Source organism: Phoxinus phoxinus (genome assembly GCF_949152265.1).
Source record: "Phoxinus phoxinus genome assembly, chromosome: 6".
Lineage (NCBI taxonomy): Eukaryota > Metazoa > Chordata > Actinopteri > Cypriniformes > Leuciscidae > Phoxinus > Phoxinus phoxinus.
Genome location: NC_136881.1, coordinates 32,513,263 through 32,538,415, shown reverse-complemented (window position 1 = coordinate 32,538,415; position 25,153 = coordinate 32,513,263). Strand labels below are relative to the sequence as shown.

Sequence of the window (25,153 nt, the reverse complement as noted above, 5' to 3'; positions counted from 1 at the left end):
ATTATATTTTGCCTTTTAACCATGATAGGAAAGTATGAAAAAAAAAAAAAAAACGATGACCCGGGACCTGTCGTCAAAATCCCAAAAGTATGAGAAAAAAAAAAAAAAAAAACATGACCCGGGACTTGAACTCAATTTTTTTGTGGATGGAGCTTAACTGCCATCAGTTTAAAGAATATATTTTGCCTTTTAACCATGATAGGAAAGTATGAAAAAAAAAAAAAAACGATGACCCGGGACCTGTCGTCAAAATCCCAAAAGTATGAGAAAAAAAAAAAAAAAAAACATGACCCGGGACTTGAACTCAATTTTTTTGTGGATAGAGCTTAACTGCCATCAGTTTAAAGAATATATTTTGCCTTTTAACCATGATAGGAAAGTATGAAAAAAAAAAAAAACGATGACCCGGGACCTGTCGTCAAAATCCCAAAAGTATGAAAAAAAAAAAACATGACCCGGGACTTGAACTCAATTTTTTTGTGGATGGAGCTTAACTGCCATCAGTTTAAAGAATATTTTTTGCCTTTTAACCATGATAGGAAAGTATGAAAAAAAAAAAAAAAAAACGATGACCCGGGACTTGAACTCAGTTTTTTTGTGGATGGAGCTTAACTGCCATCAGTTTAAAGATTATATTTTGCCTTTTAACCATGATAGGAAAGTATGAAAAAAAAAAAAAAAACGATGACCCGGGACCTGTCGTCAAAATCCCAAAAGTATGAAAAAAAAAATGAAAAAAAAAACATGACCCGGGACTTGAACTCAATTTTTTTGTGGATGGAGCTTAACTGCCATCAGTTTAAAGAATATTTTTTGCCTTTTAACCATGATAGGAAAGTATGAAAAAAAACGATGACCCGGGACCTGTCGTCAAAATCCCAAAAGTATGAAAAAAAAAAAACATGACCCGGGACTTGAACTCAATTTTTTTGTGGATGGAGCTTAACTGCCATCAGTTTAAAGAATATTTTTTGCCTTTTAACCATGATAGGAAAGTATGAAAAAAAAAAAAAAAACGATGACCCGGGACCTGTCGTCAAAATCCCAAAAGTATGAGAAAAAAAAAAAAAAAAACATGACCCGGGACTTGAACTCAATTTTTTTGTGGATGGAGCTTAACTGCCATCAGTTTAAAGAATATATTTTGCCTTTTAACCATGATAGGAAAGTATGAAAAAAAAACAAAAAACGATGACCCGGGACCTGTCGTCAAAATCCCAAAAGTATGAAAAAAAAAAAACATGACCCGGGACTTGAACTCAATTTTTTGTGGATGGAGCTTAACTGCCATCAGTTTAAAGAATATATTTTGCCTTTTAACCATGATAGGAAAGTATGAAAAAAAAAAAAAAAAACGATGACCCGGGACCTGTCGTCAAAATCCCAAAAGTATAAAAAAAAAAAAAAAAAAAAACATGACCCGGGACTTGAACTAATTTTTTTTGTGGATGGAGCTTAACTGCCATCAGTTTAAAGAATATATTTTGCCTTTTAACCATGATAGGAAAGTATGAAAAAAAAAAAAAAACAATGACCCGGGACCTGTCGTCAAAATCCCAAAAGTATGAGAAAAAAAAAAAAAAAAAACATGACCCGGGACTTGAACTCAATTTTTTTGTGGATAGAGCTTAACTGCCATCAGTTTAAAGAATATATTTTGCCTTTTAACCATGATAGGAAAGTATGAAAAAAAAAAAAAAAACGATGACCCGGGACCTGTCGTCAAAATCCCAAAAGTATGAGAAAAAAAAAAAAAAAACATGACCCGGGACTTGAACTCAATTTTTTTGTGGATGGAGCTTAACTGCCATCAGTTTAAAGAATATTTTTTGCCTTTTAACCATGATAGGAAAGTATGAAAAAAAAAAAAAAAACGATGACCTGTCGTCAAAATCCCAAAAGTATGAAAAGAAAAAAAAAAAAAAAACATGACCCGGGACTTGAACTCAATTTTTTTGTGGATGGAGCTTAACTGCCATCAGTTTAAAGAATATATTTTGCCTTTTAACCATGATAGGAAAGTATGAAAAAAAAAAAAAAAACGATGACCCGGGACCTGTCGTCAAAATCCCAAAAGTATGAAAAAAAAAAACATGACCCGGGACTTGAACTCAATTTTTTTGTGGATGGAGCTTAACTGCCATCAGTTTAAAGAATATATTTTGCCTTTTAACAATGATAGGAAAGTTTGAAAAAAAAAAAAGAAAACAAAGACCCGGGACCTGTCGTCAAAATCCCAAAAGTATGAAAAAAAAAAAACATGACCCGGGACTTGAACTCAATTTTTTTGTGGATAGAGCTTAACTGCCATCAGTTTAAAGAATATATTTTGCCTTTTAACCATGATAGGAAAGTATGAAAAAAAAAAAAACGATGACCCGGGACCTGTCGTCAAAATCCCAAAAGTATGAGAAAAAAAAAAAAAAAAAAACATGACCCGGGACTTGAACTCAATTTTTTTGTGGATGGAGCTTAACTGCCATCAGTTTAAAGAATATATTTTGCCTTTTAACCATGATAGGAAAGTATGAAAAAAAAAAAAAAAACGATGACCCGGGACCTGTCGTCAAAATCCCAAAAGTATGAAAAAAAAAAAAACATGACCCGGGACTTGAACTCAATTTTTTTGTGGATGGAGCTTAACTGCCATCAGTTTAAAGAATATATTTAGCCTTTTAACCATGATAGGAAAGTATGAAAAAAAAAAAAAAAACGATGACCCGGGACCTGTCGTCAAAATCCCAAAAGTATGAGAAAAAAAAAAGAAAAAAAACATGACCCGGGACTTGAACTCAATTTTTTTGTGGATGGAGCTTAACTGCCATCAGTTTAAAGAATATATTTTGCCTTTTAACCATGATAGGAAAGTATGAAAAAAAAAAAAAAACGATGACCCGGGACCTGTCGTCAAAATCCCAAAAGTATGAGAAAAAAAGAAAGAAAAAAACATGACCCGGGACTTGAACTCAATTTTTTTGTGGATGGAGCTTAACTGCCATCAGTTTAAAGAATATATTTTGCCTTTTAACCATGATAGGAAAGTATGAAAAAAAAAAAAAAAAAAAAAAAAAAAAAACGATGACCCGGGACCTGTCGTCAAAATCCCAAAAGTATGAAAAAAAAAAAAAAACATGACCCGGGACTTGAACTCTGGTCGTCAAAATCCCAAAAGTGTTAAATGTCAGTGCTTAGACCACTAGGCTATAGGGGACAACTGGAAATCAAACGTTTGTTGAGTATTTGAACCTCACTGCTAAGAAACATGAGAGGGGGGGGAACAGAATCCGACGGCAAAAAAACAGCTTTTGGAATCCGTTCCCCCACCCTCATTATGAGAGGTTTTGATGAAGTGGCTCAAAAAAAGGCTGATTACATTTTTTTGTGGATGGAGCTTAACTGCCATCAGTTTAAAGAATATCTTTTACCTTTTAACCATGATAGGAAAGTATGAAAAAAAAACAAAAAACAAAAAAAACAATGACCCGGGACCTGTCGTCAAAATCCCAAAAGTATGAAAAAACAAGTTGCACTAAAGGCAATATACACGCTGAGTTTTGTAACTGTAGGTAAAACTATAACTAAGTTATAACACACTTTATGCATCCTTTTTTAATCATAAATTTGTTTCCTCGCCACGGCCAAACCGTTCGAGATATCAAAAATCCCCAGGCAATTTATCATCCTCCATGTCTTGACTTCATGCACACCGAGTTTCGTGGTCATCGGATGAATTCTCTAGGAGAAGTGATTCAAATGCCAGAACATGCGTTTCCATACAACCCATAATAGCCGACTTCCTGTGGGACTGGCGTAAAACTTAGAGCACGAAAGTTGTTCGGCCCGATGAGATCTATATGTGTACCGAGTTTCATATTATTACATGCAAGCGTGTTTGAGATATGGACATGTTTTTGAATCCCATTCCAGGGGGCGCTGTCGAGCCAGCTTCAGTCCGGCTCTAATGGCCGCGGGTTCTGACCCGTGTACAAAGTTTCAAGAGTTTTTGAGCACGTTAAGGCCCCCAAAAGTGGCAAAAACCTTGAAAAAACCTTTCAGGGCTTGGGCCCTAATAATAATCCTTTGGAAAACAATAGGGCCTTCGCCTTTTCAAGGCTTGGGCCCTAATTATGTTGTTGTTGTTTTTTGCGCAAACAAAGCACTCGCGTCACTTTATAAAATTTAAGGTTAAACCACTGGGTTGACATGGATTACTTTAATGATGTCTTTACTACCTTTCTGGGGCTTGAAAATGGTAATTGCGCAGCATAGCTGTCAATGGAGGGACAGAAAGCTCCCAGATTTCATTAAAAATATCTTGATTTGTGTTTCGAAAATGACCGTTGGTCAGTAAATATGTGGGTCAGTAATTAATGTCAAAATTTTTGGGTGAACTAACCCTTTAATGAGAATGCAAGATATCAAGATACAGGCTAAGCCAACAGAGAAGTTGCTTTTAAATAAAATATGACGTTGGTTTTTACAAAAAAAAAAAGAATATAGAATTTTTGACGAAAGGCAAAATTATTGTTTATTATTATTATTAAAAACTATTGTGTGACATAAAGCCCCTTGCCTTGCAAAAAATCCTGTACTGTACAAGTAAAGGCAACACACAAATACAAGAGAGATGCAGTCACCTATACTGTATACAGATTATTTTTTTATTATAACATACAAAACACATATTTGAACATTTTTATGCTTGGTTAAATACAAATTAAAAGGGTGGTTATTTTGCAATCATAACTCCATATAACATCGGCAACCCATGATGTATTAAGTGTCAAATTAAATTTATATTTTAAACCTTGGCAATCTTACTAGGTAGCCTACATAAGATTAAATAACTGTTTAATGTTTTGTTTTATATATATATACATATATATATACAATGTAAAGAAATTAAGCAACATGATCACATGGATTAAAAATTAAAACCATAATATTTTTTTTATAATTGGGATTGGAATTAAATAACTAAAGTAAATAAGTAAATAACCTGTGAGATATATTTCTTTGTTTCCATCTCACTATTCTTTCATTTTTCAGTCAGCCAGCTTGGGTCAGTTGGATAGGCAGGCCAAATGATAAGGGGTGCCTCATTTTTGCCTGATTTGTTGGTGCATGGGCTGAAGAAAGGATATATAGTCTCTGTAAAGGAGTCTGTGAGGGCAAATATCAGTGACTTTGTCTCTGCATTATAAAAGGACAATTGACCTTTCTCATAGTCCACATACACGCCGACACTCTGCGGTTTTGGGTTTATGTTTATAGGCGTTGGAGGTTCTGTGCGAAAGACATATTCATTCTTGTCACGTAGACTTAGGAACCAAAATCCATTAGCTGGGTTTGCGGCTATTTTTCCTTTCCTGTTGATAGAGCGTCTAGCAATGCCCAAATCCCAGTCCGTCTTCTCACCCACCAAGACCTCCCAGTATTGGCAGCCAGAGCTGATACCTTGACGGCCAAGTACACACACCACACGGTCAAACCGTTCGAGTGTGTCTGGCACCATCTGGTAGCGGTCACAGCAGCGCACCTGTTTACCATCCTCAGAGATGATCAGACGTGGATGGGCTGAGTCTCGATCTAAGATCACGTCCACTGAGCAGAGAAACAGAAGTTGAAAACACAATGATTGCAGGAATACACAAGTGGGGACATCGATATTTAGAGTATCTTATGGTGTGCAGACAATAAAAATGATCTCATACTTGCATATTCTGGCATTCTCCACACTTCTACAGTTAGAGAAAAAAAAGAAGAAAAATATAAATTTTACAATAAAAAATTTGCTAAATGAAGTGGCTTTGTACAAGAAAACTACATCTGCAAAGTTACGACGCTCAAAGTTCAAAGCAAAGGGAGATATTTTCTTTTAAGGACTACAACAAAAGGCTGGTATGGGACTACACGACATTCCTCCCGGGTTAGTGACATCACCAACCCTAAAATTGACATAAACCCTGCCCCCGGGAACACGATTAATAGATTATCAAGGCAGAATATCCTAATCAATGACTAGAAGATAACTACACATAAGTTACATAAATTCATCAACTAACCAATCAGAAATGTTGTCACTTTTTCTTGAGCCTCTCCATCTTTCTGACATTTTCTGACGGTTTGAACATAAAAGTCTAAACGTTTTTTTTATTATTTTCAGTGCATGTCTGTGTGAGTGTAAGTTGTTGTAGCTCCGCCCTCTGTATTTGTATTTAAAGGGACAGAAACAAAAATGGTGTGTTTTTTTACGAACTTTAACATGCTATATAAAAATATCTGTGGGGTACTTCACACACACACTCTGGGGACATCAGAGATTTATTTTACATCGTGTGAAAGGGGCATTATACCACCCCTTTAAATAACTATTTCTATTTGAATCTATTTTAAAATGTAATTAATTCCTGTGATGCAAAGTTGAATTTTCAGCATCATTACTCCAGTCTTTTAATTGTCACATGATCCTTCAGAAATTATTCTAATATGATGATTTGCTGCTTAAGAAAATGTTCTTATTATTATCAATGTGCTGCTTAATATTTTAGTTGAAACCATTATGCACTACCTTTCAAAAGAAACTACCATTTAAAAAAAGTATTTTAAATATATATGTAGTTATTAACGTTCAATTTATCAAAGAATCCTGGAAAAAATATCACGCTTTCCACAAAAATATTAAGCAGCAATAACTATCTTCAACATTGATTATATTAACAAGTAAGCAGTAAGATTTCCTCTGATTCTGTCAGAAGCAATGTTTTATGTGAAGGTATGAGAAGTTCAAGGATTTGTTCACTCCAGAATTAAAAGTTCCTGATAATTTACTAACCCCATGTCATCCCAGATGTTCATGTCTTTCTTTCTTCAGTCCAAAAGAAATAAAGGTTTTTGAGGAAAACATTCAGGATTTTTCTCCATAGTGGACTTCAATGGACACCAACAAGTTGAAGGTCCAAATTGCAGCTTCAAAGGGCTCTACACGATCCCAGCCGAGGAATAAGGGTCTTATCTAGCGCAACGATTGGTCATTTTCTAAAATGAATAAATATATAATTATATGCTTTTTAACCTCAAATGCTTGTCTTGCACTAGCTGTGATGTGCCACACATTACGTAATCACGTTGGATAGGTCAAAGCGAATGTGTAAAGGCCAAGTCAAACGGCCTTTACAAAAAAAAGTACAACAACGATGTCGGACGATTTTGAATTTGGAAAAACATCATTCTCCACACTTGAAAACACTGGGTCGGTACTTCTGCCTACGTCACGCGTAACCTTTCCAACGTGATTACATAATGGGTGAAATCGTAGACGCGCATCGCAGAGCTAGTGCAAGACGAGCGTTTGTGGTATATTGTGGTATATATAAAAAGTATATTAATTTTATATAAATAAAAAATAAAAATGAATTACAGATCGTTTCACTAGATAATACCCTTATTTCTCGGATCATGTAGAGCCCTTAAAAGCTGCATTGAAGCTGTAATTTGGACCTTCAACTTGTTGGTCCCCATTGAAGTCCACTATATGGAGAAAAATCCTGGAATGTTTGCCTCAAAAACCTTCATTTCTTTTGGACTGAAGAAAGAAAGACATGAACATCTTGGATGACATGGGCGTGAGTAAATTATCAGGAAATGTTAATTCTGGAGTGAACTAATCCTTTAAAACCTTAATTTTTTTTATGATACTCTTGGGGAGGATGTTCTGCATTTACACATACATTTATTCCTTTAGCAGACACTTTTACCTACAAATAATTTGTCATACGATCCAACAAAGGACATAACGTTGTAGACATTAACCCTGGCTTTGAAAAATGGCTGAAATTGGAGTGGATGAGGAAAAACGATCAAAAAAGTGAAGGAAAATTACTTTGTTGATATATTTCCTGTGAGTTTTCCGTGGAAGTGTGGAAACCTGAAAGTACAACAATACATACCATGAACATGACTGAAAACAGTGATATGTGCATGCAAAGAAAAAAAAACTCTTAATATCTCAATGGTTTTAAACAAATAATGTTTGGTGAGGTGAAGCATCTGAAGAGCTATTGAACCAAAGAAGTTGTCCTCATTTTTTTCACATGAACCATGTGCAAAGTGAAATACATGAGTGTGCATACAGTATGATGTATAGGATGTACATGTTAAAGAGCATTTCAAGGAACTTTCTCTTACAGATCGCTGATAGTCTCCTGAGCCTTTCCTGAGCCTCCTCCACCATCCGAGTGACATTCCTCAGCACTGCCCCTGCAGTGGGGTCAGGGGTCAATGCCACTTCTTCCCAGCTCTTTGTCACAGGTAAGCTACTATAGGCTGGATATGTCTGAGAAATAATAGCAATACATAAAATATTGGTTACATATTGGGGTATATAATACAAAAAGAACAACACAACTGACTTGACGTGTTAAATTATTTAAATAAAGGGTGAATATATGGGACAATTTCTTGACTTTCATTTACTAAAACATTAAAGTCTGGATGTAAATGACCTTGAAGAAGGTAAGATGATCTTGGGATTGGGTTAGCTGGTTGAGGTTGCTGCATCTTTGTTTAAGTTCTGAGATCTCTGTCTGCAGCTCACGTATGAAGGCCTGAGAGCGAAGTTCGGCAGCCCGCTGTCCCATCTCCACCACCTCCAGAAGTTCAGCCTGGGACTTCTCGACAGCTTTCATCAACTCAGCAAACATACTCACTGTTCCTACTTTCTCTTGCTCTGCATTCACCTAATAGCAAGTAAATGAGATGAGAAAATAATGTAGCAGAACGTAAGAATGTAAAGAAAGAAAATAATGAGAGTGAGGAAATGCTGAAGTATAAAGAAAATATTTAAAGGCATAGTTCACCCAAACATGAAAGATTATATCACCATTTACTCACCCCCTTGTCCTTTAAACCCATATGACTTTCTTCTGTGGAACAAAAATGTGATATTTTGAAGAATATTCACACACATCTTCTTCACACAGCAACAGTTAATGGTGACCATGACAGTAAAGCTCCAGTGACGAAAAAAAGAAGGATTTTGGTCTTTTGAACAATACAGATTGGTTTGTGCAAAAATGTAATTAAAAACAAACAGTGAATAAACGACCTAAATTTCGTTCTGTTCCTATCACAAAGCTTGCGTGGCTTCAGAAGACTATCACATTTACTTTTGTTCAGCAAATTTTCGTGGGCGAAAATCCGTCAATTAATAACTTTTAAAAGGGCACCGCCCCAGTGACAACTTTTGTACCATGAGGAATGATTTTTTTTAATGGAAAAATATTATAAATGATTTATCTGTGCACATCATTACTCTATTTTAAAATTCATGTGCCCTTATAATCTTTAATCAAAATAACTTGACATCTCTTCTCTGATGACATGTTTACTGGTCTGAGAGTGGGACAACCTGTCACTCACATGACACCACAGCAACACAACCGTTCAACGATCCAATCAATTCCAGATGGAAAAAATCAAGTCCTGTCCTACATTTTTTATTGTTAGAGAAGCCATTTATACGTCACAATAGGGAAAAAATAAACTATTGCGACTTCTGTTCCATTCGGACTTTAATAGACAAGGTCGTGTGAAGATTCTTCAAAAATGTTCCTTTTGTAGCCTATTTCATAAAATAAAAACAGCATATGGGTTTGGAACAACATGAAGGTGAGTAAATAATGACACAATTTTCATTTTTGGGTGAACTATTCCTTTAAAACGTTATGAGACATGCACACACTTGAATTTCTGCAAGTGATGTTTGGATCTCCTCTATCTTCTTCTCTCTGACTGAGATCAATCCTTGTAGCTCCACCTCCAAGATACGCAACTGGGACTGAGCAGAGATACAAAATGATCAAAAGGTCTATACACACGCATGTATAAACATTTACACTGAGGCTGAGCCCTACCTCAATATTACATTCTCACACTAACCTTCTTAATATTCATCTCTCTCTTGGCCTCCATCACAGAATGCCCGTTATGTTCCATCTCTGCGCATATTATGCAAATACATGTCTGGTCGGTCTTGCAGAACAGCTCCAAACTGTAGCCATGTCTGGGACACGGTGGCCCATTGGAACCTGCTCCACTCACTCCACGCACACTAAAGTTTCGTTTAGGTGTCTTGGCCGGAGGGAGAGAATGAGCATCAGGGGATGCCAAAGGCTCACTGGATGATGTTCTATGGAAGCGGCTCTTCATCTCGGGCAGTAGCCCACTGGGTAGCTCTACCAGTCTGAGCTGCCCTCCAGGCTTCGCTGCAGAGAAAGGGTTGGCGGCTAAATCCGCAGGTGCACTTCTGGGCGCGCTCATTGTGGTCTCCGCCATCCGCTTAAACTGCTCTGTGATCTCCCTGAGCGTGTGATTGATGTGGAGCTCAGGGCGCTTGCGGAAGCTTTCCTTGCACAGGGGACAGAAGCAGCTTTTTCCCTGGCCCTCCCAGTAGGAAGTGATGCACGACGAGCAGAAGCTGTGGCCGCAGGGTGTGGAGACAGGATTGGTGAAGACGTCTAAGCATATGGAACAGGTAAACTGCTCCTCTGACAGGAATTCACCAGGAAGTGACATCGTATATCTGAAAGCATACCGACTGATTGAAAAACACAAAAATATGCAGATACACTCAATTGTTACATTGTTACATAAACACGTACACCATCTTTACATAAATAACTAATATAAAGAAGTTTGATTTACAAGTTTATCATTTATACATAGAAAAATCCAGATCCTTCAGAAATCAGTTTATGTGAATTCTCAAAACTTGAATGGGTTCCTTTAAAGTGAACGTTTAACTGTCAAAGACAATGTTTTTTAAAACAGTTTTCAGTTATTATAAACTATTGCTAACTGAAATGTTGGAATGAAGTCAGACCAGCTACACAGACTCAACAAAGCTGAAAGGAGCAGCCAACTTACCATTACATAATGTACAAACGATCGAATAAAACCTACTGTCACAAAACCCAAGAGCAAGAAAATACTCTGACGTGCTCTTAGAACACCATCACATATGAGTTTATATTAAATTCAAATTAGCAGCCAATTACATGCTTCATGAAACTTCCTATGCTCTTTAGCACTGTAGGGCTGCTTCTGACAAATGTACCTCATTAAGAGCATGCAAACAAAAATAATAATAAATAAATGTTTAACAAAGTAATTGAAATCACATGATGACAGTCAACTGCATTTCGTCATTTTGACATTCAGACAGGAAGGATATATAAGGTAGAACCCAAACTTACAAAAACTTTACATACAGACACAGATGAGAATATGGAAATATAATCTAAAAGACAAATTCACAGACATAGATACTTAAAAAACGAACCTCTTGTCTGTCTGTGTCTTTTTCCGAATGTTTTTGTTTTTTTTGCCTCGGTTCTCTTCCGCTCCGTAAGTGGCGTATAATACACCTTCAGTTCTGGAGTGGAGACCTCCTGGAAACAGGTGTATCCGCATACGAACTGGCAGACACAAAGTTAAGTTATTCAACACACATACCTTGGCTGGCGATCCGACCAGTCAGACAAGTGCAGATTTTTAGTTTAAGAGATTTTAAGACTCTGATTTTCATCTACGTTTTAAACATTTCTTACACTTTTAGGACTGACAAATGCTGTCTCGTGAGAACGGGGTGACAACACTCAGAATAGGCAAACTGTGTTCATTGTGTGATTTTACTAAAGATAAAAAAATGAGTCAATGTTAGTTATAAGTCAAAATCTGCTTGTAGGAGCCATTTTAATGCAATTACATATTTGTCCATTAGGGGTGCTCTGACATTGATATATTGGGAGCACATGGGTAATTAGACAACAGGTGTATTGGTAGTGGGGAAGCACACAGTTTTTTGACCGTGTTAAGCCATGTACTATCATGCTGACCGTGCTTATCGTAATGTGTTGGATTGAGTTTAACCATGCTTCACTGAAAGGGAGTGATGTTCAAGGACATATGGAATATGGACAATGTTCGTGCGCTGTATTTGCAAGGTATGGACTTAACATGCTTTGAACTACAAAGAATGAGACACCACAAGAAGCTAATTGGAAGCAATGTTTATTAATTAGAGCACAAGAAATAAACGACATTGGTTGCATCTTACATCTATGTTCATGGAGTTTATACGCGTTAATCACTTGCTCACTCCTATTACCAATACCACAGCGGCTTAATGGAAAGCTGTTACACTGCTAATTAAATGTACAAATGCACAGATTCATCATATTTCATTGGAAATAGAAATAACATTTTATCCAAGTTTAATAATTGCCTTAATCTTATAAACAACTGAGAAGATAGTGCTCAAACTACATATTAATAAAAATCCCCTGTCAAGTTTAAAATATATATTATATCAGCAAGTGAGTCAAATTGGAGAGAAGCTACTCACTGCAGAGCAAATGGGTGGAGTTTACATGTAATCTGGGTCTAATGGGTGGAGATAGAATATCCAACCACACCTGGAGCTGGACTAATCCCACCCCATTGGAGCTCCAGAGAGGAGGAGCTGGACTAATCCCACCCCATTGGAGCTCCAGAGAGGAGGAGCTGGAATAATCCCACCCCATTGGAGCTCCAGAGAGGAGGAGCTGGAATAATCCCACCCCATTGGAGCTCCAAAGAGGAGGAGCTGGAATAATCCCACCCCATTGGAGCTCCAGAGAGGAGGAGCTGGACTAATCCCACCCCATTGGAGCTCCAGAGAGGAGGAGCTGGACTAATCCCATCCCATTGGAGCTCCAAAGAGGAGAAGCTGGAATAAACCCACCCCATTGGAGCTCCAGAGAGGAGGAGCTGGACTAATCCCATCCCATTGGAGCTCCAGAGAGGAGGAGCTGGAATAAACCCACCCCATTGGAGCTCCAGAGAGGAGGACCTGGACTAATCCCATCCCATTGGAGCTCCAGAGAGGAGGAGCTGGAATAATCCCACCCCATTGGAGCTCCAGAGAGGAGGAGCTGGACTAATCCCATCCCATTGGAGCTCCAGAGAGGAGTACCACTTAAAAATGGATGACTACAGGGACTCATCTCAAGATCCCTCTTTTAACGGTTCATCTATTGCCAAAATTATGAAAAAAGATAAGTCAAGAATAGAAAATTATTGAAAAAATTCAAATCAGTAATATCAGAATGAGTAATGTGCATAAAAAATGTCTGTCAAAACCAACACGTTGAATGATGTTCACTAACACGGAAAAGTTTTTCAATTGGATTGACGTATATTCTCTTTAGCATGCAGTGTGAAGTATTTCACTCATCATTTTGATTCAATTTCAGAGAGTGATGAACAAATTTACTTGCGTGCATTTATGTATTATGCAGGTTATCGTCTCTGACAGACAGCATGTTGAAGCCGCTCCTGCCACCATTTCTCCCTGTTCTTAGAAAACGATGACACATTCAAAACATCCGATGGGTGGGTTTTCCTGGGAATGCATTTACTCACCGGACCTATGCGTCTTGGAAATATGTATTTTGCACGTTATTTTTGACAGACATCAATGTTGTGATATTCAAATGATGTGGATTTAAAAACATATGGATTGTAATAAGTATTTATTTCTTAGCCACCAAGTATTCAGTGAAGCGATTGATGCCCATGAGTGTGTTATGTCGATGTTTTTAGATCTCATATTCCAATCGACCGCCAGCCTAAGTTTTTGACAGATGTGATAACATGCATAGAGGGTGAACTCTGTTTGATTTTTGGGTAATTATAAAGTGTGCTATAGAATGAGGTTTTCGTGGCATACATTTCATGTTACTCATAGAGACTGACACGTTTGGCTTGTCAAAAAGTTGCCTAGTAGGCCTATAACAAAAATCCTTTATTTAAACCCATTGAATTGCAGATGTTGTAAATACTGAAAAATCACTTTTTAAAACTGTTGTTCCATTACCCCTAATTGTAATCAAATCATTAAATTCACCATAAAATCAAAATGGACAATTCTTGTTTTTTATATTATAGTATTTATTACAAATTATTTATTTGTGCACATAATTATTATTATTTTTAATTCATGCCCTTTACCTTAACTCCCTTTATCACTTGAGGCAACATCTCTTCTATTATATGTGTTTACTGGTGCAAGGGAGGGACTACCTGTCACTCACATGACATCACAGCAACAGCAAACCATTCAATCAACTCACGATTTACAAAATCAAGTCCCGCCCTACATTATTCCGCATTAAATAAGCCTTTCACTTAAAGAAAAGACTTCCTTTTCATGCCGACTTCAACATGAAAAAAGGTTGACAGAATTGTTTATGTTATATTGATAACTTGGATATCTGTATATATTTTTACAAAGACTTTAAAAAAATAAATAATTATTTCTGTAAAATCACATTTCTGTGATCAGCCATGAGGAGGAGCATTACAAAGGAGATCTGCTCTGAGTAGTTACAGCCCCTGATGGCTTGAAGAACCAGAAGGTTTGATTTTCATCATTAATAAACAGGGACTTTGAACACACATGTCAATTCAATTAGAAATGTTTTTCAATCATCTGTCTACTTCTGAGACATAATAATGTGGATGAGCCTGTCATTGTTCTGTTATTTAAAATTAGCTTTTGATCTCTTTGGTGATGCTGTGAAGGAATAATTGAGAGCTTCCATGGCTTTGTCACCACCTTACTTTTACACTTTCAACCTGGACACAGATGCACTTCGTACAGCTGACAAGAACATTAGGAACATAATGCAAGATATATCATAGTAAAATTGCATACTGAAAAAAGGGGGGATTCTTGATGCTAAAATAATAAATCATATTTTTAAATGTGATTAAAACCACATAAGCTTCACTTTTTTTAATAACCTGTGATACGTTTCTTCAGGATTCTTTGATGAATAAAAAGAAAAATAAAAAAAAATAACAGGATTTATTTAAAATAGAAATCTTATAGGCATAAAATACAAATCTTATATTATCTAAAATAAATTAATAGGCCTACTTTTACTCAGCAAGGATGTGTTACATTGATAAAAAAAAGTGATAGAAAAGATTTATATTTTGAATGAATGCTGTTCTTTTTTACTTTTAATTCATCAATGAATCCTGAGAAATGTATCACATAAAACAAACAAAAAAAACACTGATAATAACCAAGTATATATATTTTTTCCACAGTCTGAAATCAGCAAATTAGACTGATTTCTGAAGGATCATGTGAGACTGAAGACTGGTGCTGAAAATTCAACTTTGCATTACAGAAATAAAAATAGGCTATTTACTTTATATTTTATGTCACTGTTTGTGCTTATTAATGCTTTGTTAAATTTGTTTGCAAACATGCATGCCAGTCTGCTTTAAAATAGAAAGAAAGAAAGAAAGAAAGAAAGAAAGAAAGAAAGAAAGAAAGAAAGAAAGAAAGAAAGAAAGAAAGAAAGAAAGAAAGAAAGAAAGAAAGAAAGAATCACTACCTCAGATGTTGTGTCTTTGATGTGTGTTACTCTCTGTCTGTGAAGGTGTCACTCTGTACCATTTGGTTTCTCACCTGATAAAGCAAACGCCGCTTGAACTGACTGACCTTAAATGTTCTGCGACCCTCCGTATTGAGAACATGCGTTCCGCTCACTTAATTCTTCTTTTTACCTTACAGATGCAGGTATTCGGGATATTCTTTCAGACACGTTTGGCTAAAAAGTTTGTCTCAGATCGCATAGGTGCATCTCGTGAAACTTCATTTGGCGATTCAAAGGGGGGCAGCAAGATGGAGCATTTGAGACGGGTGGTGAGGTTGGGAAATGTAACTCAAGAAAATACAAACCAACCTTCGTCTATAAGCTTGCAGGACAGTACTAAGATCTCCAAACCAGCTGTGAACTTAGCACACAGCTCATCCTCTACAAACGCGAAAGGATTCTGGAACCAGTTCATGTTTCGTGGAAAATCAGACTTCAGATACGTCCTGCCAATTGGGAACATCGAGGTTCGTCAAGAAAAGTGTCGTGCGCTCAGTTTTTCTCAGGTACGGGTTAGTTTATGGATTTTTATAATGCATCAATGCATACATTTACATGTTGTAAGCAATTTGCAATACGATGTTTTCAATTTCACAGAGAATCTTCCATGAAAAATGTGAAACGTTGGAGCTCCAAAACAACGTCTGTTTCGGAAAATGCGACACGCCGCCCTCTAGTGGTGAAGACGGAGTTTCCTTTCACTGCGCTGTCTGCTCACCGGTCATCGTCGCTCGCAAGACTGTGAAACTGCAATGCGTTGACAACACAGAGATTATAAAAGTTGTACAAATAATTGACGACTGTCAATGCAAAACAAAACAAGGACAACATTCACATCACAACGGCCCTGTTCTGGTTGATCCAAGTGTTCATCAATAGGCCTGCCTGTCATCAAAAAAGATAAACTACAATTCGCCTTTGGCTAAGCCACGCCCTAGAATGTAAATTGACCAACGATAGTAACTATGTATCTCGGTTTTAATGGTCATAGTAGCAGTCATATACATATATTAGGTATACGATCTGTTTCTAGAAATACTCACCAAGTTTTTCTACCCAGGGCTGATGTTTTAAAAACAGGCCTATTATCCCCCCCCCCCAAAAATAATAATACGTGCGTGTGTGTGTGTGCTAATAAAAAGAAAACAAACTGTTTGTGGTCTTATTTCTTTCCATTTTTGTTTCTGCCTGCTGTTGAATAGTAGCCTAGGCTAAATTTTGATGTAGCCTACACAAACATTGATCGGCTCTGTTATATGGCCTACCGTGTTTAAACAACGGAAATTCATAAAATATAATAATTTTATTCATTTATGACAAACGACTGATAGCCTACTTGACATAATTTAAAACTGGACATTAAGATGTACTGCATTACTTTCATGTAAATAATGAAAATTAGCATCAATAATACAAATTTACAGCATAACTTACAGGTTTTAACATCTTCTACCTTTTATGACATATGTTTGGGTCAATGACTTGACGTGCCAATTTTTGTCTAGCCTACTAGTGAATTTCCTTTGAAAATAATTTTATAAATTCATGACATGGCTATATCACATAAACATATTTAGTTTGAATTAATTTTTAGTAGGCATACCTTTAAATAATAGCCTACATATTATTTCATGTTTTATCTCAAACCCCCAAAATGTCAGGTGGTGCAACTGTCCGAACAAATGACCGGACTACGAAAACTATATTTAAAATGGTGTCATAAAAAAATAATATATATATATTTCTAAAAAAAAACCCGGAGTTTTGAAACCTTTCATAAACACATTTTATAGATATCAATAGTTTTAAAGTTGTTGAGATAATTGAAAAAAACTTTTGTCCAGCAATTTGTATATTCTCAAATGTCAGGGTGGCACAACTGCAAACATGGCTCTCCTCTTTTATTAAGAATTGAGGTAATTACAGTAAACATAATAATGCATCATCCAGACCATGAGGACCCCAACTTGTGGCAGAATGAAAAGGTTTGTAGATCTCTCAAATATAGCCTACTGGTAAAAACTGCTAAATTCAAGTAGGTTAGTAGGCCTACTAATTATCGCCTGACACGAAAACGGGCAAAAAACATTAATTTGAGCATTTCGAAAAGTTATTTAAAAACTGAAACTTGTTTGAGCATTGGCCATGACTCAAAAATATGCATTACATCAGTTTTGAAAATACTAAACAACACTTTTCTTTAGCTTTCTTAGTCAATGACGCGTTTATAGTTTTATCGTGCCGTTATTATGTATATCTATGGTAGTGTAGGCCTATTTCTTGAGATGTAAACTAGTTTGCGCCTTCTGTTTCAAAACACAATATATTCTCGCGATAACCTGGAAGTCTATGTGAGACTACGAGTCGGATATCCGGTCTCTTTTCCGTGGTGGACTCCAAGCGAGAAAGTCCTCCATAATGAAGGTAGGAGGACTGAAATAGCTATTTTATACGTTTTGTTATTCACAGTGTGGTCAAAATATCGAATGGGTTGCATTATACCGTCTCAAAACTATCCGATGTAGTTTTCTGAATCGAGTTGGGCTCAAACAATATGAAGGATGGACGTTGATTTCGTTAGATTTGGAGGACGGCCGTGGAAGTGCGGCAACATGGCAGCGACCAGGATAGCCATGCAATGAATACATGTAAACGAGGAAGCTTTAAAGTTGCGGGTAATTAGCCAGCGTTGTCGCCAATGTTGTAATTAAATATAACGTTAGGACCCTTGTATTGAGTGTCAAACTAACACTCGCTGTTCGGTAGCATAGCATTAGCGGCTAGCTAGCAGAGACGTGTCAGATGAAGACCTCATAATTTTGCATAATTTGTTCAAGACAATTCCTGGTTGGTATTTAACAATTATAGCCCCTGAACAAAGTGTAATTCTCTCTCTTTACTTTTCAAACTAGCTCAATATCTCGTTCCCCGCCACTGGCTGCCAGAAGCTGATAGAAGTTGATGATGAGCGCAAACTGAGGATCTTCTATGAGAAGCGCATGGCCACAGAGGTGGTCGCAGACTCTCTGGGTGATGAGTGGAAGGTAAGTTATCAGAACTTGTTTAATCACATCATGTTTGTTGTGTATTTCCAGCATTTGAATGCTTCACGTGCTGATGGGTGACACTACAGGCCGGTAAAGTCTCGATTAAAGGGTTAACGTTAGTTCACCCTCATGTGTTTCCAAACTCAAAATAATTTAGTTGCTGATCGCTACATAGGCCTAAATTAAGACATTTTGAATTAATCCTGAGAGATTACAAAGTCAAAGTCGGTACAAAGTCTAGCTATACACCCCAAACTAACAGTTTAGTCATGCTTGAGCTTCCTTTTACCATAATAGAGTGCTCCGTATGTTCGCTGATCAATGTTTTTATATACATTTATGATTAAAAGCCTAATTTAAATCAGCTGATCATATAAACCGAAAATGTCTAAGATGAATGACAGTCATGGGTTTGGAACGAACTGATGGTGACTAATGACAGAATTTTTGGGTGAACTAAGTAACCCTTTAAGACTTTACATTTGACTTGCTGGAATACAGTGTAATGAACATATTTTAAAACCCTATGGTCTGGTTTTAAAGACCGTGCTTAAATTAAGCCAGGAGTAGGCCTTATTTAAATCAGGACGTTTTGTAGCCTTTTTAATAGGGATGCACAATATATCGGCCACCATATCGGTATCGGCGGATTTATGTTTATCTTTTAATGTTGTCGTTATCTGCCTTTTGAATTGCTAGAATTATGACTGGAATAACTTTAAAAAAGAAAATACAGTTAAATGCAACATGTGCAGCGCAAGTCTATCATATAGGCTACATAAAATTATAATGAGAACATCATAATTGTGTGCTTGGTACACAATTTTTAATGGTAAGACTTTTGTTTTCGTAGTCAGGCTCTTAAAAATTAGAGAAATTGATCAGCGACTTTCAAATATAAATAATTATCGGTATCGGCCAGAAGTTTCATATCGGTGCATCCCTACTTTTTACACGTAGTTTAGGAAAAACATTACTGGTGTGTATATTGAGTCAAAACAATGGTACTGATATATTTTAAAATGTTACTGCAAGTTGTTTTCTGGATGGAATTGTAGTCTGAAGCTTAAAAATATGGTATGGATGATTTAAATTTGTGAGGCACCTGCAGACCCTTTTGGCTGGTCAGTAGCTGAAAAGGGGGGACAGTGTGGTGCTAACAGCAACAGTGGAGCTGCTAAACGGATAACAACCTGATCATATTAGTGGCTGGTTGTACTGCAAAGCTCTGTCAAACTTCATGCAGTGCACTGTTCAGTGAATCGGGAAAGAATCTCTGCATATGTGTGGACACGTTTGCCTTTTTAAATTCATTAAAGTCTCTATATTCATTCAAATTAGATGTATATTCTGTGCAAAAAATCGTCCAGACTGCAAATCTGGGGGAAACTTGTGTATTCCAGCCTTAAAATAAAACATGTTAAATGGAATCATAGTCTGAAGTTAGAAAAAAGTATGTGCCCATCATACACATCACCATTTCTGCAATCTGCAGACTAGCTATGACTTCCGGAGTGCAAACCGGGGGAAAAGTCGTGTAGTTTGTTCCAACCTTAAAGGGATAGTTCACATGAAAATGGTAATTTACTCAACTTCAAGTTGTTCCAAACCTGTATGAATTTCTTTTTTCTGCTCAACACAAAATATATTTGAAGAATATGGTTAACCAGGCAGTTGATGGACCCCATTGCCCGTCAACAGTTTGGTTTCCTATATTCTTCTAAATATCATCATTTGTGTTCAGCATAAGAAAAAATCATACAGGTTTGTAATAGCTTGAGGGAGAGAAAATAAGAATTTATTTTTTAGTGAACTATTCCTTTTAGTGAACTTTATGGTTAGCTTATCCTGAATGTGTAGGTTGTATAAAACTAACTGGTGTTAAACTGCTGCTCTCGTGACTTCAAAATCTTCTTCAAACTGGTGTTAACATTGGCATAACCATGTTCATTTGTGTTCTAGGGCTATGTTGTGCGCATCAGCGGAGGCAATGACAAACAGGGCTTCCCCATGAAGCAGGGTGTGCTGACCCATGGACGTGTGCGTCTCCTCCTCAGCAAGGGTCACTCCTGCTACCGCCCTCGCCGTACTGGTGAGCGTAAACGCAAGTCTGTCCGGGGCTGCATCGTTGACGCCAACCTTAGTGTTCTGAACTTGGTCATTGTCAGGAAGGGTGAGTACAGCAAAAAGTAAACTATAATTTAATATGGGATGTAATTCAGATTGTACACAGCTGTGGATCTGCTTTGTCTTAAGAGCCATTCTTACTCATTCAAAGAATAATTAAATTTTAATGAGAATGTTATCCATGATTTCATTTTTTGCGGCACTAGCAGACCCTTTTTGCCTGTTTAGTAGCTTATAAGGGGGGACAGTGTGGTGCCAACAGTAACAGTGGAGCTGCTAAACGGATAACAACCTGATCAATTTTTTAGTGGCTGGTTGTACTGCAAAGCTCTGTCAAAATTATTGCAATGAATACAATAGGAAACTATAAAAAAGAAGTTGATGGGCATATTTAACAAGCTTTCTACTCCATGCATGGCTAATTTGTAAATGGGAGCAGGAATTTGGTATGTATGTCCATAGCATCTAATGGATGGTTTTCCCTTCAGGTGAGAAGGACATTCCTGGGCTGACTGATAGCACTGTCCCTCGCCGTTTGGGACCCAAGAGAGCTAGCAGAATCCGCAAGCTCTTCAACCTGTCCAAAGAGGATGATGTCAGGCAGTATGTGGTCAGGAGACCCCTCACTAAAGAAGGTACGACTACTAATGCTTTGTATTTTTCGTCATGTATTGAGTGAACATTTCATTCAGTTCGTAATGATCATTAGGTCACAATAGTTATGTTATCGGTTGCCTAAAGACCCATTTTTATTTGTAAAAAAAACAAAATATGGATAGTTAAAATGTGTGGCACTAGCAGACCCTTTTTGCCTTTTCAGTAGCTTATAAGGGGGGACAGTGTGGTGCCAACAGTAACAGTGGAGCTGCTAAACGGATAACAACCTGATCATAGTGGCTGGTTGTACTGCAAAGCTCTGTCAAACTTCATTCAGTGCACGGTTTAGTGAACCTGGAAAGGTTCTCTGTGTGGACTGATTTGCCTGTTTAAATGCATTAAAAGGTCTCCAAGTTAATTTAAGTTGTTTTCACACTGGGACTTTGTCAAAGTTTACTCACAAAGAAGTTGCATGCTGCTTTTTTTATTCAAAAATGACATAAGCTGGAGAGAAAAGTTCTAGAGTGACGGATGTTTGGAAGTACATGCTTTTTTGATGTTGTTGTACTTGAAGACATGCTTTCCACCCAGATCTTTAATGTGGTGGTTATGTTCTGCTGTTTGTACTGTCAAAAATGACTTCTGTTAGCTTAGCCTGACTGCATCTAGTTTATTACTGAAACCGAAGGATTTAAAATGTCAAGGGACTCATGGATGATCATGCTCTTTCTGATAGGCAAGAAACCCAGGACTAAGGCCCCTAAGATTCAGCGCCTGGTTACGCCCCGTGTGCTGCAGCACAAGCGCAGACGTATTGCTCTCAAGAAGCAGCGCACACTGAAGAACAAGGAGGAGGCCGCAGATTACACCAAACTGCTGGCCAAGAGGAATAAGGTACATACTTTAATTTTTAGCTGAAAGTTTAATTGATGGTACTTTCCTACTATTTAACTTGTGCATGAATAAAAAGAAATGCATGGATTGAATCTTCATTGCTGAAGTGCTGTAAAAGTGTTGAGCACCGTGTAAATGAAAGGTATGTTGTGTAAAGCTGAATGTTCTTTTTTTTTTTTTTGTAGGAGGCCAAAGAGAAACGTCAAGAACAGATTGCTAAGAGACGTCGTCTCTCCTCACTGAGAGCCTCCACATCCAAGTCCGAGTCAAGCCAGAAGTGAGACGTACCTCACAAATAAAGCATCATTTTGTTGAACGTTCTATTTGTTGTCTTGTTTCTTTATTTCCCCTTAAAGGGATACTTCAGGATTTAGCATTAAGCTTTGTATCAGTAGAAAGACAGTATTATTTTCGAATGACCATGCTCCCCCTTGCCTCATATCCCCCTGAGATGAGATTTATGTATTTTTAGTCAGGAAAAAATCCTCATATGACGCAAAAATCGTCATTTTGCATCATGAGAATTTTTTGGCCAGAGGCTTAAAACTACAGCCAGTAGTCGCTGTTCCGCATGTTTTCACCACTCCCATAGAGGGGGGGGATCTCACTCACAGAATGTAAAGATAGTGTCAGCCATCCCTCCAGTAGCTAACAGGCTCTTGTTCTTTGGTGAAAGTTAAAATAAAAGGCTAATTACCATGGCGGAAGGTAGTTTTGAAGTTGAAATGGCAGAAGGGGATTTCGAAGATCTGTTACGAGAATCGGATGCTTGCGGCTACCTGTACGAGCCTCAATACAGCGATGAACAGTTGTGGGAGATGGAGGAACAAGAGGCGGCCGGAGCAGCAGAGGAGCGAGACCGTCCAGACCCGCTCGGCTGTCAGGAGGAAGTGCCCGGGCAGACTCGAGCCTATTGCTGTCGTGAATTTCACAATGCAAAGCAACATTTATCAACTATCTATTAACTCAAAATTTATAGAGTCACGATGTATCAAAGCAAGCCTAGTTGTATCAATTCAACAGTTCGGATACTGCTGCCTGTAACCGTTAGGCGTGGTTTGGGAGTGGCCTCGTAAAGGCAGCAAAGCAAGTGCATTCTGGGAGTTGTCTTTCATCCATATGAGTTAAAAGTACATTTTATGTCTTTTCTCAGACTAGAATACTCCAAATTCAAAAATAATTTCACATTTCTACTAAATATATTACCCTTTTTAAATACACATTCATCTTCCCAGGGGTGAAGTATTCCTTTAAAGTGGTATGTTTCTGAGTTGAATTTTATGATTGGTCTATTTTATCTTACTTTACAATTCTCAAGACTACATTTAATTTTCAACACTAACTTGTAAGAAATGCTAAGGTTTGGCGATCAAGGTGACATTAGTGTAGTATCAACATTTTAACTGGTAATTTTACATTAAGCATAATTCTCAACCTAGAGGACCAAAATAAATGGGGGGGGGGGGGGGAGAAAGCTGCTGTTTTCAAACTCAAACAGGAAGTAGAATCTTCTTAAATGGCCATTCCAATATTGGTGGTTTCATGAATGAAATGTATTATGCTCATCTCAATTCATGGTTTTGTTGTTATGCTTTACCTCTGAAATGCTCTTGAAGAATTTATGTTTAAGCCATAATGTTTGACCACAAATTAAAACCTTGGTTTCATGGTATCCCATGTTAAGTATGTTCATTATACTTAACAATCTCCTCAACCTCCACCACTGTGCAGCATCCACCTATGATGCGACGGCAGCCGTATTGCGCCAGAACACCCAACACACACCAGCTTACTGGTGGAGAGGAGACGAGAGTGATGAAGCCAGTCAGTATAGGGATGATTAGGAGGCCATTATGATGGACTGAGGCCAGTGGGTAAATTTGGCAATGATGAAACACTGCAGTGTTGAAGATTCAAGGTTGCATGTAGAAACTTGTATCAGGGCAATAACAGTGAAAATATGATAGTTAGCCTTAGTCTCCCCTAAATGTCCACGAACTAAAGTAAATATTAAACATCTTAAACCTTTTCGTTACTGTCTGACAGAGCTGACGTATGCTTAGTGGGGGGCAGCAAAATCATACTAGCATGTGGGTTCTAGAGACATGGCAAGCCATTTTAAATGTAATATTGTACATTAACAGTAGTCAAAATCTCAGTAGTGACAAATAGCTATTTTTGTTTTACCACTGAATGACCAGTTTGGAGACCGACTTTTCATTTCTCACTAGTATGTAGGCTATTACAATTGTTGCCTATAGTAAATTTACCATCTCAACAGATAGTGTTGCAGCTTTACTTGTTTTCTTTACTTGGGAAGATAGTGGTTATTCCTAGTGAATGCAATGGCAAGATCATTGGTAATGAACAACCACTGACTAATTGAATAATTATGATAGCCATAATTAGTAGTCAAGTAGGCTACTATCAAATAAATAGTTAGATACATTGAAAAAGACCGTTGTCACTATTTAATTACTTAGTAGTAATTGAAAAACATATTGGCTACTAGTAGCCTAATAAGTAAGGGATAATCGTGCCAGGGTCCTAATCAGCCTGTCAGGGTTGTATTCGCTATAACAACTGCCTCGCTCTACATTATCCCGCTATTACATGGCTACCAACCAAATAAATCAATAATTTGACACAAAATATTGATTTACAAACGATTGTATTGCTTGAGCTAAATAACACCGTGTCCATGGCAACACTCTGTTTTTCATGGCAATGTGTGTTAGGCTATACTTAGCAGCGGTCTGTTATCAAGAAATAACAGACCGCATTCTACATTAGAATTTAACCAAGCCATGTAATAAATATTAATAACGGTTGCCATTACAGACCCAATACTGGTTTGCGACAGCTTTGATGTGTTCTGTATATTCTAAATAGATTCGTATTCCATTGCCAGATTGGACAATGGCAATTACTCGAGTGCTAAACGAATGCTTTATATTTCATACAAGATGATTAGGGTTAATACACTTGTGTATT

The 25,153-nt window shown here is 37.3% G+C and overlaps 2 protein-coding genes across 2 annotated transcripts; one reads left to right on the top strand and one right to left on the bottom strand.

The window, feature by feature from the left end:
- Positions 1–4,639: 4,639 nt before the first annotated feature.
- btr01 (bloodthirsty-related gene family, member 1) lies at positions 4,640–16,336 on the bottom strand. The gene is made up of 9 exons (XM_079615034.1): positions 15,527–16,336; positions 11,342–11,477; positions 9,940–10,582; positions 9,743–9,838; positions 8,505–8,738; positions 8,188–8,335; positions 7,883–7,927; positions 5,715–5,741; positions 4,640–5,604 (listed from the first exon to the last, which is right to left on the bottom strand). The coding sequence occupies exons 2-9, from the start codon at positions 11,470–11,472 to the stop codon at positions 5,039–5,041; spliced, it is 1,890 nt and encodes a 629-aa protein (XP_079471160.1). The 5' UTR covers positions 11,473–11,477; positions 15,527–16,336; the 3' UTR covers positions 4,640–5,038.
- Positions 16,337–17,521: 1,185 nt separating this feature from the next.
- On the top strand, positions 17,522–22,480 carry rps6 (ribosomal protein S6). Its single transcript, XM_079615927.1, has 6 exons — positions 17,522–17,918; positions 18,407–18,538; positions 20,504–20,714; positions 21,157–21,303; positions 22,002–22,159; positions 22,345–22,480. The coding sequence occupies exons 1-6, from the start codon at positions 17,913–17,915 to the stop codon at positions 22,438–22,440; spliced, it is 750 nt and encodes a 249-aa protein (XP_079472053.1). The 5' UTR covers positions 17,522–17,912; the 3' UTR covers positions 22,441–22,480.
- Positions 22,481–25,153: the final 2,673 nt, after the last annotated feature.

Excerpts from the sequence above, each read along its gene's own strand:
- rps6 (XM_079615927.1), top strand. Across the intron at positions 18,539-20,503 it reads CTCTGGGTGATGAGTGGAAG|GGCTATGTTGTGCGCATCAG; the intron begins GTAAGTTATCAG and ends TTTGTGTTCTAG. Across the intron at positions 20,715-21,156 it reads CTTGGTCATTGTCAGGAAGG|GTGAGAAGGACATTCCTGGG; the intron begins GTGAGTACAGCA and ends TTTTCCCTTCAG.
- btr01 (XM_079615034.1), bottom strand. The coding sequence starts at position 11,472 with ATGCGGATACACCTGTTTCCAGGAGGTCTCCACTCCAGAACTGAAGGT. Across the intron at positions 8,336-8,504 it reads ATCATCTTACCTTCTTCAAG|ACATATCCAGCCTATAGTAG; the intron begins GTCATTTACATC and ends ATTATTTCTCAG. Across the intron at positions 5,605-5,714 it reads GAGAATGCCAGAATATGCAA|TGGACGTGATCTTAGATCGA; the intron begins GTATGAGATCAT and ends TTCTCTGCTCAG.